Source organism: Rutilus rutilus (genome assembly GCF_951802725.1).
Source record: "Rutilus rutilus genome assembly, chromosome: 9".
Taxonomy (NCBI): Eukaryota; Metazoa; Chordata; class Actinopteri; order Cypriniformes; family Leuciscidae; genus Rutilus; species Rutilus rutilus.
The window spans coordinates 28,731,052-28,747,559 of record NC_140223.1 but is presented as its reverse complement, the minus strand read 5'-3'; the positions used below and the strand labels follow the sequence as shown (position 1 = coordinate 28,747,559).

The window sequence follows — 16,508 nt, the reverse complement described above, 5'->3', positions numbered from 1 at the left end:
GGCCAACCTCATACAAAATGAAATATAATTCAGAACCGCTAATAAAATCATTCATTGTTAAATATTTTGAATGCTATTAGTGGAAAATATCACATTTGCATACAGTGTTATATGCACATACATTGTTTTGGATTAACTTTGTTTTTAGCAGACGTATCCCTACAAGAAAGTCTTATTCGTGAGTGTTTCGGTTGACACTGTCTGATGAACTTATCTTGTAAGAGCATGTGTTTATCTCGCATGCTACAGCACAACTGGGCATTTGAGGCAAAAAAAGATCTCAAAGTGCTTAAATCTGCTAAATAAAAAAGGTGAGGACACTGCACTTATTGAGTTTGTGTCATACTTGATGAAGACTGAATGTCCCCATGAATGGAAACCAGTGTCTTCGGTGTTGCACTGCCTTGGTTGGTTGTTACCTCACTGTGCTTGCTCTGAATGGCAGGCGTTTGGCACATGAGAACTGCAGCCTGGAACTTTCTCTGCCTGTGGGTCAGGTGACTGCAAGCTGGAATCCCTATATACCAGAAGAGTCCAGGGCTTCTGCCTCTGAGTCCAGCAGTGCAGGAGTGCAAAAGGCACCAGGAACACGCTATAGCAGAGCTTTGGCCGAGGGCGGACCCCGTGCTGAAGGGAACCGGACACACGTTGCACTTCTTTATCTCTCAAGTACAACTTTTCCAGTAAGGTAAAAGTTTTCTTTGAAGCATTGCAAGCAGTTTGGCTTGGTTTTCTGTTCGGTCTGTTTTAGATATGGACCGTTTTGTCAGTTCTGCATTCATATTTTCCTTTTTTTTTTTTTTACACAGTGCTAAAACAAAGTTGTTTGTTGTTCTAGACCAAACTGGGCTGATTATGCTTCCATCCGTCAACTCCCATATTAAACTGAGCATGTGAAAAAAATATATAAAGACGCCGGAAGGAATTCCCAGAAGAAAAAATAACAAGCTTATTATTTACTTTGTGATAAGAATAGAAATTTGTCATCCACAAAATATTAATTCTGGGGAAGCTCCAGGAAACAGTTGAAAACCCCTGTGCTAGAAGAAGAAAGGCATTTATGTATGGAATACACAGTTGAAATGGACAAACCTACCCATGTTTTGGAAAAATAGTAAAGCTATAAAAATTGTAACACAAATGTAGTATGGTAATTAAAACTTTATTAGGTGCATCCTAGAATGCTTTTTTTTTTTTTTTTTTGTATTGAAGTTTGCATGCATGCTGGATATTTTAAATTAAAATTAACTTGTAATATTTTGTATATTTATATCAAGTACAATTATTATCATTATTATTTTTATTATAAGTTTTAGTCTTTAAAAAATGTGTGTGTGGTTATTATCGATGAAATAAAGCTGAAATAAAATAAAATCTCAATGTATTCATATGTTTAGTTTATAAACTTAAACTAAACACAAATTAGAAATGTTGTCTAGGCAATAAACTGAATTAAGTTTAATTTAAAGCACTATAATTATTTACTGTAAATAAATATAAAAACTAAAATATATAAAACATATAAGACAAATAATATATAAAATACAAGCATTATTTGAAATTGAAATTTGAAATTATATATATATATGTAAATAAATATATAAAAATGACAAAAGCACAAACAGAAATGGCTAAAATTGAAACTAAAATTTACATAACAAATACAAATATCTGCCACACATGCAGGCGCAGCAAAACATGTGGATATGGTAGGTCACATGACCCCTTCAGCACTAGGCCCTTTGTGTCTCTTAACTTTCAATGTGCTCTTGTCTCATGACATCAGCTTTCCTTTAAGAGACAGTCTGCGTCTTTGTCAGGCCTATATCTTCGTCTCAGAAGATGTTCCTAAAATCCTTCATTTGATTTGCTCTGCAGAGTTAAGCAGGAGCAAAACCTCCAGTCGCTCTTGTATACCAACCTCTTTAAGGCCTTTTTGGTTTTGCATTTTATAATGTTTAAAGATAAATAAGACAATATTCTATCTTTAAAATGAATTAGAATTAATTGTTGAGTAAGCAGTATGAGGTGACAGAAATTCACAGCATGCTGTTACACACACAAACACAGTATTGGTCATGGCATGCAGCCAAGCAGGCAATCTAGAGCTTTCTAAAGCAGCTGACAGCACAGGCCAGCATAATGTGGATGTAACTAGAAACATGCCACAGTCAGTCTATACCTATTCTATATATTTAAAGATTGACCAATGTTTTTTTTATGATTGACAGATTACTCATGTTCAATATGCATTGTCTTATTTAAAAATTTTTGACAGAATTCTTTTTCTTTTTCTTTTTTTTTATAATTTATTTTATTTATTTTAAATAAACACATTTTAGCTGTCGTTTATAACCTTGCATATTCAAAAAAGTAAACTTTATTTCCCTGTCATTCTAAAAATACTTTATTCAGATATTTTACTAAAATTACCATTGGTCATCCGGTCCAGACAGGATGTCAAAAGGTCCAGCAGTGGGTATTGATTTGGGCACCACCTACTCCTGTGTGGGAATCTTCCAGCATGGAAAGGTGGAGATCATCGCCAATGACCAGGGGAACAGAACGACCCCCAGTTATGTCGCTTTCACAGACACCGAAAGACTGATCGGAGATGCAGCCAAGAACCAAGTTGCCATGAACCCCACCAACACAGTGTTCGGTAAGGCAGCCCATAACGGAATTTACCAGAACATGATGCGATTTACATGAGGAAAAAAATGAAAGATTGACATTGACACTTGTATATGTTACTATTCTCCATCAGATGGCAATGTAGTTATTATAATGCTGATACTGTAATCCAGTAATTTCTAACCCAGCAGAAACCAGCAGCAGTTTTAAAGTAATGCTTGTTTGTTGCCATTGTGCATTTTACATGCATCTTATTTGTTCAACAGATGCCAAGCGCCTGATTGGTCGCCGCTTTGATGACCCAGTGGTTCAGTCTGACATGAAGCACTGGCCCTTTAAGGTGATCAATGATGGTAGCAAGCCCAAGGTGGAAGTGGAGTACAAAGGGGAGATGAAGACCTTCTACCCTGAAGAGGTGTCTTCTATGGTCCTCACTAAGATGAAGGAGATCTCTGAGGCTTACCTGGGAAAGGTGAATAGAACTATGCAAAAGCATTGGAATTAGGTGCTTTTAAATCTTTTCTATTTAGGTTGTTACATATTTCAGGACACTTTCTGGCCCTTTTGCTTCACATGTAATGTGTATTCAAGCATACAGGAAATGGATGACCAAGCAAAGAGAACATATCACTCTAAAGATCAAATTGTCATTAAATTCATGAGAAAATGTGTGTACAACATTTGAAGCCTTTCCTTAAATCTTGCAACATGCAAAGTAAAAGAATCCTGCCTAATTTATAATGGACGTTAAGCCTTTAATTGATCACATACTTTTATAGAACGCGCCAAACCAAAACAGAGAAACCCAAGTACTTTTGTGAAGACTAATATAGGCCTATATATCTCATGCCTAAGTGCAAAGTTTTGCAAACACAGCTTTATGCATCTTATCTTTTAGTGACGCCTACAGTTAGAATGGTTTTGAGACATTCACCACAGATTAATATCTGGTTCCGCAGCACACGTTTTATGTTCAGAAATCTCTAAAACATTTTGAAGTTTGAAATGTACCTCGACTTTTGAGAGATTTTTGAAGATAACACTGGTTCCAGGAAGGATGTCAACTTGGCCACAATCGTTAGTGTCAACAAGGTTGGTTTTCATGAACCTGTGTTGCTTAAAAACACAGAAATATTCCTGAAAGCATCTATTGTTTCTTTATGAGCAAAATTATATTGAACAAAGTAAACTGTAATCATAATGAATGTAAAGACTCTTTCCTTATTAATCACAAAAATCTCTCCTCTACAAAAAAGTCACTAAGCACTTTTTATATACACTTATATCTAGAAGCCACTGGGTTTTTCAGAATCAAAGCCAACATAATCTTTTACACAAAAAATAAAACATCTCTGAGTAAGACATGGACTTGATTTTGATCTTCTTGTTATTTCAGGCTGTGTCAAATGCGGTTATCACTGTGCCTGCGTACTTTAATGACTCTCAGCGCCAGGCCACCAAGGATGCTGGAACCATTGCCGGCCTTAATGTCCTTCGTATTATCAATGAACCAACAGCGGCTGCTATTGCATATGGATTGGACAAAAAGGTATACAGACATCCTGAGCTATACTTTACCAGTTCAGGGCTTTATATATAACTTGGTAAACATTAGGGGTGTGATGAGACACTTATCTCACGAGACGAGACGAGATGCGAGATATGGTTCACGAGAACAAGACAAGACAAGATAAAATGCATGACTGGCCTTTTGAAATGTTTTAACTACCGGTAATAATATTGTAATGAATGTCATTTCAGTTCTACTTTATGAGTATGAATTATCATATGCATTGAAAGACAATATACAAGCACTGTAAAATGTTTTGCCTCAGACACAACTGACTGGCTTCTCTCCTGTATGATTTAACACAAGTCTCTTCATACCTTACTGTACATTAATTATGAGCTTCCAGAACTTCTGGTTTAGGCTGTGCGTTACCTCCTAATTCAACTCCTTTTCATAAATTGAACAGAAAAAAAAAAAAGAAAAAAAAGGGCACATTCTACAAGATACGATATTTATCAGACGCTTAGGCTCTGTTGCGCAACGAATCCTCTGCTATCATCACACGATCAGTGAACAGTGATTCCTGCTGCACTGTGTGCGACTGCAACTCGTGCTGGATGAGCAGAGCAGACGTTTACTATAGTTTACAATGTTTTTTTTATTTTGATAAAAACAACAAAACAACAGTGGAGGCAAGAGATCTCGTCACATCCCTAGTAAACATGCTTAACTGGTTGAAAAGATGTTTGGATGAAGTTGTTTGTAGGCTTTTTTTGTTGTCCAGCATCTCACCTTTGCACTTTGGGTGCAGTAACATTAAAGAGTTAGGAGGGTTAAACTACTGCTTTACGGCCACAATTCACTACAGGTTGGTGGTGAGCGCAATGTCCTCATCTTTGATTTGGGTGGTGGAACATTTGACGTGTCCATTCTAACAATTGAGGATGGCATTTTTGAAGTCAAGTCTACCGCAGGTGACACCCATCTGGGTGGTGAGGATTTCGACAACCGAATGGTCAACCACTTCATTGCCGAGTTCAAGCGCAAGTTCAAGAAAGACATCACCGGCAATAAACGTGCAGTCCGTCGCCTGAGGACAGCATGTGAGCGCGCCAAGCGCACCCTTTCCTCCAGCACGCAAGCCAGCATTGAGATCGACTCTCTGTTCGAAGGTTCCGACTTCTACACTTCCATCACCAGAGCACGTTTTGAGGAGCTCAATGCCGACCTGTTCCGTGGTACGCTGGAGCCGGTGGAAAAGTCTCTTCGGGATGCCAAGATGGACAAGGCGCAGATCCATGACATTGTGCTGGTTGGTGGCTCCACTCGCATTCCCAAGATCCAAAAACTGCTTCAGGACTTGTTTAACGGCCGGGATCTTAACAAAAGCATCAATCCTGATGAAGCAGTAGCTTATGGAGCTGGTAAGAGGGTTGATTTCCACTATAGATGAATTAGTAAACACTTTTGCTTTTTGACATACTAATCTTTCCTCAAATCCCACCCAGCTGTCCAGGCAGCCATCTTAGCAGGTGATAAATCTGAGAATGTCCAAGACCTTTTGCTATTGGATGTCACTCCTCTCTCTCTGGGCATTGAGACGGCTGGTGGTGTCATGACTGTGTTAATTAAGAGGAACACCACCATTCCCACCAAGCAAACCCAGACCTTCACCACTTACTCAGACAACCAGCCCGGTGTACTGATCCAGGTAAATCAAAGGGGTTGTTGTACCCATACATACTTGGTCTTCCTCCCCTTTTAAAAATCCCAGGTCGAATCAGCATGAACATCCATTTCCAAGTCTCTCTTACAAAATAATAATAGAATATATAAGGATATAATATATAAGTATACTTCAAGTTCATTTAATTAAGTATACTATTATTAAGCACATTTTATGTAATAAGTATACTAATATTAATGTACTAGACATATAATTGTTAGTGTACTGTTTCAATACTACTTGGGACTAAATTGGCCCACTCTTCAGTGTATAAAAGAATAATTTGAAGTATACTTCAAGGGTACCAGAAGTAAATTTTGAGTACACAACTTATAGGTATACTGATAGTTTAAAAGTCAAACTTGTAGTAATTTTTTTAGTTTATGAAAGTACACTGAAGTATACTCTCAGTAAATTACTAGTTTAGTATTATACTGCAAGTATACTTGTACATTTTCTTTAAAGGGGTGGTTGATTATGATTTCACTTTTCTAACTTTAGTTAGTGTGTAATGTTGCTGTTTGAGCATAAACAACATCTGCAAAGTTACAACGCTCAAAGTTCAAAGCAAATGGAGATATTTTCTTTGAAAGAAATAGCTTTTTAAGGACTACAACAAAAGGCTGGTAGGGACTACACGACATTCCTCCCGGGTTAGTGACATCACTAACCCTAAAATCTACATAAACCTGCCCCCGGGAACACAATTTATAGATTATCAAGACAGAATATGCTAATCAATGACTAGAAGATAACTACACAGAAGCTACATAAATTCACCAACTAACCATTCAGAAATATTGTCTACATGTTGTCACTTCTTCTTGAGTCTCTCCATCTTTCTGACTTCGGTTTGAACATAAAAGGCTAAAGGTTTTTGAAATTTCCAGTGCTGTGTGAGGTAAAAGGACACAAGCTATTGTAGCTCCGCCCCCTCTGTGCCGGGAGCAGCAGCTCATTTGCATTTAAAGGAACAGGCACAAAAACGGTGCGTTTTTGCTTACCCTCAAAAAGCTTTAACATGCTATATAAAAATATCTATGGGGTATTTTGAGCTAAAACTTCACATACACTCTCTGGGGACATCAACGACTTATTTTACATCTTGTGAAAAGGGCATTATACCACCCCTTTAAGTGAACATTACATCATATTTATAGTTTACTTTTTATATATAATTTTTGCACTTTAAGTATACTACTATGTTCCTATTTAGATATACATTTTTATACTTGAAATATACCTTTAACTGCACTTTAACATTTTATTCTATCTTCTATCTTCATGCATGCTTTTTTTAATCAACACTTGAATGTGGGTAAGTTTCATGTTGAACAAAAAGCTGAGAAAATCACATTTTTATCAAAGACCATGTCCGGATCGGTTTCAGAATGATGATCAAAACACAGATGGAGATCGAGTCCATCAACACCCCCAAAAGCTTCACAGTTGTTAACCCTTGCTGTGTCGTTCGGTTCATTCGGTAACGTTAGACAGTTCTGAACTTATATGCTGTTTAATGTTTTATGACCGCATTATTTTACATTCGTGTAAGCAATCTTTTACATCTTGTTTCTGCTTCTTCACTTGTGTTTTGATCTGGATATTCTGTACTATTTTCAGATGCGTAATAGCGCCCCCTAAGGCATAACAGTGAAAACATGGATAGCTGGAAAATTGAGAAGGGTATAGCTGCAGCCTGGAGATCTCCAAATCGGGGTGGGGGCTTCCTCCTATTGACAGACAGGCACATGACATGTATGTGAGACCAACATCACTGCCCCCTTCTACCCTGCGAATCTTAAACCCTGAAACGCCCCCATCGCTTAGAGAGTAAAATCAGATCAAATTAGATCAACTAGAAATGATATTTAAGTCATGTGATATAAGTCAATGACAATTGGCTGAAGCCAGAGCCAATGGTGCAAGTCTTTGTGAATGGAGACCCTGCCCACTTTTGGAGTTTGCACCCCATTTTGGAGATCTCCAGTCTGCAGATATACCTACATGGGAAAATTCAGTCAATGGCGGGGAAAGAGTGAAGTAGTTTTGAAGTAAATTTGTATGTACACTACCAGTGGATTAGCCTACACAAAAATCTCGATCAAAAGACTGAGTACAAGTATAGGTCACATATACTTAGACTTTTCTGTCAGTATAAGTATCAGTATAAGTATACTTAAGTGCAATTTTAAGTATATTCCTGAGATATACATAAAAAGTATACTGAAATTATACTTTTTTATTTTTAGTTTAAAATAAGTATACTAATAGCACACTTGAATAAACTTCGTAAGGGTTGGTACAGGTCCAGCTGGTGGACCATTATAGTCATGCTGTTCACCAGCAAAGAATTATAGTCAACCAGTATGGCCTTCTAATGAAACTGTTTGACCAAGAATGGCTTGCTGGAAAAGCTTGTTAAAAAGCCTTGAAAGGGCACCAAATAAACCAACGTCCAAAACATACCATGTGCTGTTGACCAGCAGTGCTGGACTACTCAGGAAGGTCCTTGAAACAATTAAGATGTTGACAACAGTTCTTCCAAAAGCCATTGAGGCATTTGTAACCAATAAGTCTGTTTTAGTCATTTTGATTTTCTAACCCCTAGGTATATGAAGGAGAGAGAGCCATGACAAAGGACAACAACCTTCTTGGAAAATTTGAGTTGACAGGCATCCCTCCCGCTCCTCGTGGTGTGCCACAGATTGAAGTCACCTTCGACATTGACGCCAATGGCATTCTCAATGTATCCGCAGTGGACAAAAGCACTGGCAAAGAAAACAAGATCACGATTACTAATGACAAAGGTAGAATAAATTGTTCTGACCTTGGATAAAGTGTTGACTTTATACTAATTAATTCCAGAGAACTCTGGAGTTCAAAAATGGTCTTAGTTTTTACCGTTAGTTTCCCGCTAATCTCTTCTGCTTCTTTCAGGTCGTTTGAGCAAGGAAGACATTGAACGTATGGTACAAGAGGCTGACCAATACAAAGCAGAGGATGAAGCTCAGAAGGAGAAGGTCACCGCCAAGAACACTTTAGAGTCCCTGGCCTTTAACATGAAGAGCACTGTGGAGGATGACAAGCTGCAGGACAAGATCAGTGCAGAGGACAAAAAAAATATTACTGACAAATGCAATGAGGTCATAGCCTGGCTGGACAGGAACCAGGTAGGGAACATCCTAAACTGCACAATTTACATGCCAATCTACAGGTCACACTTGTTTACAAGATTAAGGCTATCCCTTTCAGTTATGATTATATAATTGAAGGATATTTATTTGATATCTCCCCTTGAGGAAGTGAAATCTATTTGTGTGAGTGTTTCAACCCCCAAAAATTACCTTTTACATTGTGATTGATTATTGTGTGGGTTCTCATTGTTCTAAACCCCGCTTCTAACCCCAGGTAGAAAAACATTATTTTAGAAGCAGGGTTTACCCAGGTTATGAAACCCTGCTCTGCATTGTGGTGGCAAAATATTATGGCGATGCTTAGCAATAGATACCCAATGATGTGCCTCATATTTATGTGCTTTGGACAATGATAGAAACATTTGTATAAACTGTTGTATAAATACTGTTATATACTATTATATCCATTGTTGTATAAACAGTAGTTTCAGTGTTTGAGGAGAAAAAATTTAAATGGTGATGAAAAATATGTAAATTGAAGTGACAAAGAAACCACATTATTCTTACCTTATTAGTCCGAAAAGTCCATAAAAAAAAAAAAAAAAAAAAAACCTTGCTGGTAACGTCAGCAATATATATGAGGTTGCGAAATGCTAATGCCTTAATGTAAACAGGTCACGCTCTGCCTTCATTGACACCGCTTGTAAATATGTAAATAAGAATGTTAACCCAGTGTTTAGGAATGTACCGTGTAAACTGTAAAGCCAGGGTAAATTATAAGCAGTGTGAAACACAAAACAAGATAAGCCAGGATTCCATTTTTCCGGGGTGTGTATGTTTATGTATGTGTGTGTGTGTGTGTGTGTGTGTGTGTGTGTGTGTGTGTGTGTGTGTGTGTGTGTGTGTGTGTGTGTGTGTGTGTGTGTTCAACTATTTCAAGTGTTTCCCAACCTTGTTCCTAAAGGTACACCAACAGTACACATTTTGGATGTCTCAAATATCTTACCAATCTATTTCTAGTCTTGGAGTCTCTACTAATGAGCTGATGAGCTGAATCAAGTGAGTTGAGTTTAATTAGGAAATGTTAAAAAAAATATGTACAAGGGTATAACGGGGCTAAAGGTGCAGTGGGGGAAAAGGCACATTTGACTTTACACTTCTAGATGGCACAAAAATGAACCTCAGCACTTTTCTTAACAACCACATTTGACGATGCACAAGGAAATTTGGCTGATCCTTAAGTAACACAATCACAGACAGCAACACAAAGTTGTTTCGGAAGAATGGAAGAATATGTAAAAGTATGGTATTTAGGCTAAAAGGCACCCCACGATTGGCTAAAGGCAAAAAAAATGAACATGACAATAAACTGCTAGACTGACTTTTCCATTTGTTGACATGACATGATTATATTTAGATAGACAATATCATATGTTAATTTAAGATATTAAGAGATAATCACCATATTTATAATGAAACCATCACATTTGAAAATATATTAATCATTTATTAATCATAAAATATCATATTAATTATTACTGCTGTCAAGCTATATTAAATTATTAGGGGATCTCATTCAATGCCTATAGAATCTTAACTTTTTAAAGTAATTTTGTTTCTGTATTTTTAAAATGAACGTAATGACAGTATATTTATTGAACGAAATACATTATTTATACAAGTATTAACTTATTAACTCAAGTATATAAGTATTATTTTGAACAAGTATTAACTTTTGATATTATTCTAAATATATTAAGTATTTGTATCAATATTTTGTTCCTTTTGCCCCATGCTGGTGAGCCTTTTACCCTGTGTGTGGGATAAAAGGCCCTCCTTACCATCTCATATATTTATGATTTATTTTCACACAAAATCTGTTGCTCCATCAATGTTCAATAAAAACATATGTATTTTTTTCTGCAATCACACACTATGGGAGTAGTAAAGCACATTTTTCTTAAGGTGTGCCTGTCACCCCATTGAACCCAACTGTTGGTGTGCCTCTAGTAACAGTGTTGGGAAATGCTATATTGAGCAATGAGTCACCTCACAGAACAAAGAGCATCTTCCAAGACTTTTCTTGTGTCTTGTACCGCAGACTGCAGAAAAGGATGAGTACGAGCACCAACAGAAGGAGCTGGAAAAGGTGTGCAACCCCATTATCACCAAGCTCTATCAGGGCGCAGGTGGAATGCCGGGTGGAATGCCGGGTGGAATGCCTGGGGGATTTCCTGGAGGGGCAGGAAGTGGTTCCTCCTCTGGTCCTACCATTGAGGAAGTGGACTAATCTGGACACCAGAACATCCAGGCTCACATATAAGAAACCAAATCAAAATCAGATTTTTGTCAACTTGCTGCATTTCAAACAGGCTTCATGTTAAGTGTTTACTTACATTGATGTGCCACATAAGACCAACTTATAGCTTATGACCAAAGCAATATGGCACTTACAAAACAGCTTTAACATATTAGCCTATGTTGGCATCATGTTTGGAAATCTGTTATTCTGTCTGTAAGCTATTATTCAGTGGTTACAAGGTTAGTCATGCTACAATTACAACAAAATGCCTAGTTGAGGTGTGGCCTTGTAACTTGTTCATTTAGCCGTTATACTCATTATTCATAATTATTCCACAGGGAGAGGTTTTTACACATCTGCTTTTACAATTCATTTGTTTTAGCGTTTTCTGTATGACTCAATAAAAATAAAGCATATTATTTCCTGAATATCTTGTCTCATGTGTTGCCTTCCAGAAACGTAATATCCCTTTGTTTTTGTTTGGTTGGCTCAACTATTGTAGTCAAAATTATATTGTTCTTTTCCTCATATGACAGATACAAACATTCCTGAGCTCCTCCTAACTGCATGAAAGCACCTGTATGAATTGTGAAATTTAACAGATGCTAGAGAGAATATAAATCCAGAGAGAGAGACCTAATAGCAAACAACAGCAAGACAGAAGGCACTTGTCAACAACATGATCTGGATTTTTAGCTTGTTTGCTTTGGTGGCTTCCACTCTAGGTGAGTTTTGAGGTCACAGATTTTACTTTTAAATGTTTATATACTATATATATGTATGTATGTCATTGTACTGTACAAAACTAAACATGTTTAGTGATACTTTTCTTATTAGTCTTTTTATGATCTTTGATTACAGGATGTGGAGTGCCTCAATTGCAGCCGTGGGATAGTGCTGCCAGGAGTAGAATTGAGGAAAAAGTTCCAGGTGTAGTTAATGGAGATAATGTAATTAATGTAATTGATGGAATGGAAGCAAACCCTTGGCCCTGGCAGGTCTCTATCCAGGTAGTGTTGCAAGTTTTAAAAACATAATCGTTAAGTATTTTCCAAAGCAAGATGTTTTTTAATGTTTTTATTAATGGATCCACTTCTAATTTATTAGAATATCATAATAGTCGTGGGCTTCATTCTCTGATTAATCGTGTACTCATGAAGTTCTTTATATTTGAACCAGAATTCCAGAGGTGAGCACTTCTGTGGTGGTTCCCTGATCAACAATTATTGGGTCCTCACTGCTGCCCACTGTTCAGTTCAGTAAGTAGCTATTCATTGTTTCTATCTATCTATCTATCTATCTATCTATCTATCTATCTATCTATCTATCTATCTATCTATCTGTCTATCTATCTATCTATCTATCTATCTATCTATCTATCTATCTATCTATCTATCTATCTATCTATCTATCTATCTATCTATCTATCGATCTATCGATCTATCTATCGATCTGTCTGTCTGTATATCTATCTGTCTGTATATCTGTCTGTTATTCTGTTTATCTATCTATCTATCTATCTATCTATCTATCTATCTATCTATCTATCTATCTATCTGTCTGTCTATCTATCTATCTATCTATCTATCTATCTATCTATCTATCTATCTATCTATCTATCTATCTATCTATCTATCTATCTATCTATCTGTCTGTCTGTCTGTCTATCTGTCTATCTGTCTGTCTGTCTGTCTGTCTGTCTGTCTGTATATCTATCTGTCTGTATATCTGTCTGTTATTCTGTTTATCTATCTATCTATCTATCTATCCATTGTTCTATCCATTGTTCTATCCATCATTCAATCATGTATTCTATCATTCAATCAGGGTATTCAGATTTTGATAAAATAAAAAATAAAAAATGTTTTCAACTTGTCCTGCTTTTCCTTTTCTTGCTGTATTTCTAGGTCTGGAAAACATAATGTTGTCCTTGGACAGAGTGACCGTGGCTTAATAGGGAACTTATTCAGGTCAAGAAAATTGCCAAGGTATCATCTTTAATGTGATTATTACATTAACACAGAAGTTTTAAATCTTTAAATTGCACTATCATTTCAAAGTTAAAGTATCTTCAAGGCTGCATTTATATGATCAAAAATGTAGTATAAACAATAAGATTGTTGAATATTATTTTAGTTTAATATAACAGTTTTGTGTTGCTTAACCATGATTAAAATGCAGATTTTTTTTTTCAGGATTTTTTGATGAATAGAAAGTTCAAAAGAGCAGTATTTATTTGAAATACAAACTTTTGTTGCATTATAAATGTCTTTACTGTCACTTCTGATCAATTGAATGTAGGGCTGCAACTAACGATTATTTTGATAATCGATTAATCGGTCGATTATTTTTACGATTAATCGATTAATCGGTTTATGTACTTATATTTTAGTTTTGCCCATTTTTTTCCCAAGTAAATTATTAATAAAGGGTCTTTATCATTCAACATAGACTTTTTTGAGATTTTAACCATTTTGCATTGTCATATCCTCATCAAAAACATACCTGGAGTTGTGTTTTATTATGTGTTAGTAATCCTTTGTCGAACTCTTCTGCAATCAAAACACTGACCCATACGTACTCTAGCAAATTTCACAAGGAGATTTCAAATGTTTTCACCATGGCTGTCCTTAAGGCTGTAAAGTAGTTTAACATCCTGAACAAAGCTTATTAAGGAATCTTTCAGAACATATTTTCACTAAGAATAAGAATAAAACAGAATAAAATTGCAGTAAATTGCATTTTATTATTTTTTTTTCCTGTAAACACACAGCTTATTCCTGGGAAACAGCTTTATAGCTTAAATGCTGTGAAATTGTAAACAATCCTTCGAATAAAGTGCAATGGCATGAAACCTGAATGGAATTCACATTTTAAAATAAAATTTAAAGTAAAATCCATCAGAAGGTTGTCCAGTGCATTTTGCAGTGCAAAAAGTGCATTTCAAATACATTTAAACATTTACCTCTCTCATTCAGTCATAATTAGGCTGCAAGACTGAATTATGAACTGGTAAACGACAAACTGATCACAGAACATGTTTGTAAAGCTTTAAACAGCAATGTTATCAGCTTTGACTAAACATTTGCTAACAACATTGTACTGCAGAATCAGCGTATCAAATGATTTTGATTAATATGCGCGAGGGAGAGAGAGCAAGACAGCGCTCGGGTGAGTCTGAGTGCGCTTGGGTGAATGCGCGCGCGCGGCCAGGGCTCTCTCTCTCTCTCTCTCTCTCTCTCTCTCTCTCTCTCTCTCTCTCTCTCTCTCTCTGCTCGTTCATATGCAAATGATACACTTTCACTCTATGATAGTTAGACTGTGCAATTAATTATTTTTTCTGAGAGAAGCCAGCTTCCATTGAAAATGAATGATTTCCGGTAACTTTGGAAGCTCAAGTCGGCGGCGGTGTGAACGTACAGTTACTCCACTGCCGCCTGCCTCCGCCATCTCGCAGAGACGCTGTGCGTCCCGCACGTGACATAAAACAAGGCCAGCTATTGGCTATTCGCTACTTCTCCTGCTGTACTGGCTGAGTAAAACCTCCGATGGCTCATTACTGCCACACTTTGGTCACCGCAGATTTAAAATATGCACGAAATGAGCCGCTTACGGCAAATAAAAGTTATTTTATTTTATTTTATTATTTACTAAATTATTTGACAACTATTTTAATAATCGATTTTAATCGATTAAATCGATTAGTTGTTTCAGCTCTAATTGAATGTGTCCTTGCTATATGTATTAATTTCTTAAAAACTTGCTTCATTACACTTATAGGTCATCAACCATCCCAATTTCAACAAACAGACCAAATTCAACAATGATGTTACACTGCTGAAATTGTCCAGTCCAGTACAGATGACGTCCCGTGTCTCTCCTATATGTCTGCCTAGCTCCTCCACCAACATCCTCCCTGGGACTCTTTGTGTCACCACTGGCTGGGGCAGAACCAGAACCGAGAGTAAGTCCGCAATTCTTCTCACCTGTACATTTTCAATTGTGTAGTAAATAAAAAAAATAAATAAAAAAATAAAAACAGCAGTTGATCCTTGCTCAACCATTCATACACTTACTGTCTCACATTATTCTTTTGCTTATAGTGATTCCTCGGTTCTTGCAGCAGGCGACCTTGCCGATAGTGAGTCAGGGTCAGTGTAGGCAAGAATTTGGTCAGACAAAAATCACTGATGCCATGATCTGTGCTGGAGCCTCTGGAGCCTCATCTTGCCAGGTATATGAAGACAGATTCACAAACATATTACACACAAACTATCCATTTCAATATTTGAAAAACAAATAATGTTAACATTGTCACAGTGTTAATCACGGATGTCTGTCTGTCAACTACAGGGTGATTCTGGTGGTCCTCTGATGTATGCGAGTTCAGGTGTTTGGTATCAGGTGGGCATCGTGTCCTGGGGCAAAACAGACTGCAATGTTGACGTTCCAATAGTTTACACCCGTGTCTCTTCTTTTCGCAAATGGATTGATGGAATTGTTCAATTCAACTAGAGCACCAGCAAGAGTATTTACCCTCCAGAGGACACATAAGTCTATCATCGCTACATTTTATCTCTTGTTGTTCACGGTTTCTGGTTCGCATGTGTCTGAACATTCAGCCATTAGTCAAGGTTTCCAGGTATCAAAACACTTTTTTATGATGCTATTGTTTTGAGTACTGAAAATACCTCATATGGCAATTCAATTATTAAAAACACTACTTATGTAACCACAATGTATCTGTTTTCATCTAATTGTAATTAACTAATTGTATTACACTTGTTACTCAATAAATATGAAATTAATCATGGTATGCTTTGAGTATTTTTTTAAATGCAATGACCAAATATTGAACAAAAATAAGCATTAGTGCTTGTTTTTTTTAAATAAAACTTTAATTTTAATTAAATAAAATCTTTAATTTTAAGTTAATAAACAGAATGGGGTCACTAAGTTTTTTTTTTTACTTTTATTAAAAAATCCTGAAAACATGCATCACATTCTACATTGATAATAATACAAATGTTCCTTGAGACTAAACCAGCATATTAGAATGATTTATGAAGGATCATGTGACACTGAAGACTAGACTAATAATGCTGAAAATTCAGCTTTGCATCACAAGAATAAATTACATTTTAAAATAACTTTTGAAAACCCTTTTATTATGCATACGTTTACATACGCCTACATGTC

General features: G+C 36.4%; 1 protein-coding gene and 1 pseudogene across 5 annotated transcripts; both read left to right on the top strand.

The window, feature by feature from the left end:
- The first annotated feature begins 193 nt into the window (after positions 1-193).
- Positions 194-12,034, top strand: hsc70 (heat shock cognate 70). Of its 4 annotated transcripts, XM_084418304.1 has the most exons (10): positions 194-311; positions 446-683; positions 2,453-2,662; positions 2,901-3,106; positions 4,031-4,183; positions 5,013-5,568; positions 5,653-5,855; positions 8,482-8,680; positions 8,811-9,043; positions 11,109-12,034. In XM_084418304.1, the coding sequence occupies exons 3-10, from the start codon at positions 2,458-2,460 to the stop codon at positions 11,295-11,297; spliced, it is 1,944 nt and encodes a 647-aa protein (XP_084274430.1). In that variant the 5' UTR covers positions 194-311; positions 446-683; positions 2,453-2,457; the 3' UTR covers positions 11,298-12,034. The 4 variants fall into 4 exon arrangements, with proteins under 4 accessions (XP_084274430.1, XP_084274428.1, XP_084274427.1 ...); XM_084418302.1 differs by having other exon boundaries at positions 197-688; XM_084418301.1 differs by having other exon boundaries at positions 298-688; positions 2,457-2,662.
- On the top strand, positions 11,898-15,957 carry LOC311296484 (chymotrypsin-like protease CTRL-1; annotated as a pseudogene). Its single transcript, XR_014630308.1, has 7 exons — positions 11,898-12,034; positions 12,171-12,319; positions 12,489-12,568; positions 13,217-13,297; positions 15,090-15,273; positions 15,413-15,543; positions 15,663-15,957. The product of XR_014630308.1 is annotated as a chymotrypsin-like protease CTRL-1 (transcript).
- Positions 15,958-16,508: the final 551 nt, after the last annotated feature.

Coding starts and splice junctions, on each gene's coding strand:
- hsc70 (XM_084418301.1), top strand. CDS start 369: ATGAATGGAAACCAGTGTCTTCGGTGTTGCACTGCCTTGGTTGGTTGT. Junction 4,184..5,012: donor CATATGGATTGGACAAAAAG/GTATACAGACAT, acceptor AATTCACTACAG/GTTGGTGGTGAGCGCAATGT. Junction 5,569..5,652: donor AGCAGTAGCTTATGGAGCTG/GTAAGAGGGTTG, acceptor AATCCCACCCAG/CTGTCCAGGCAGCCATCTTA.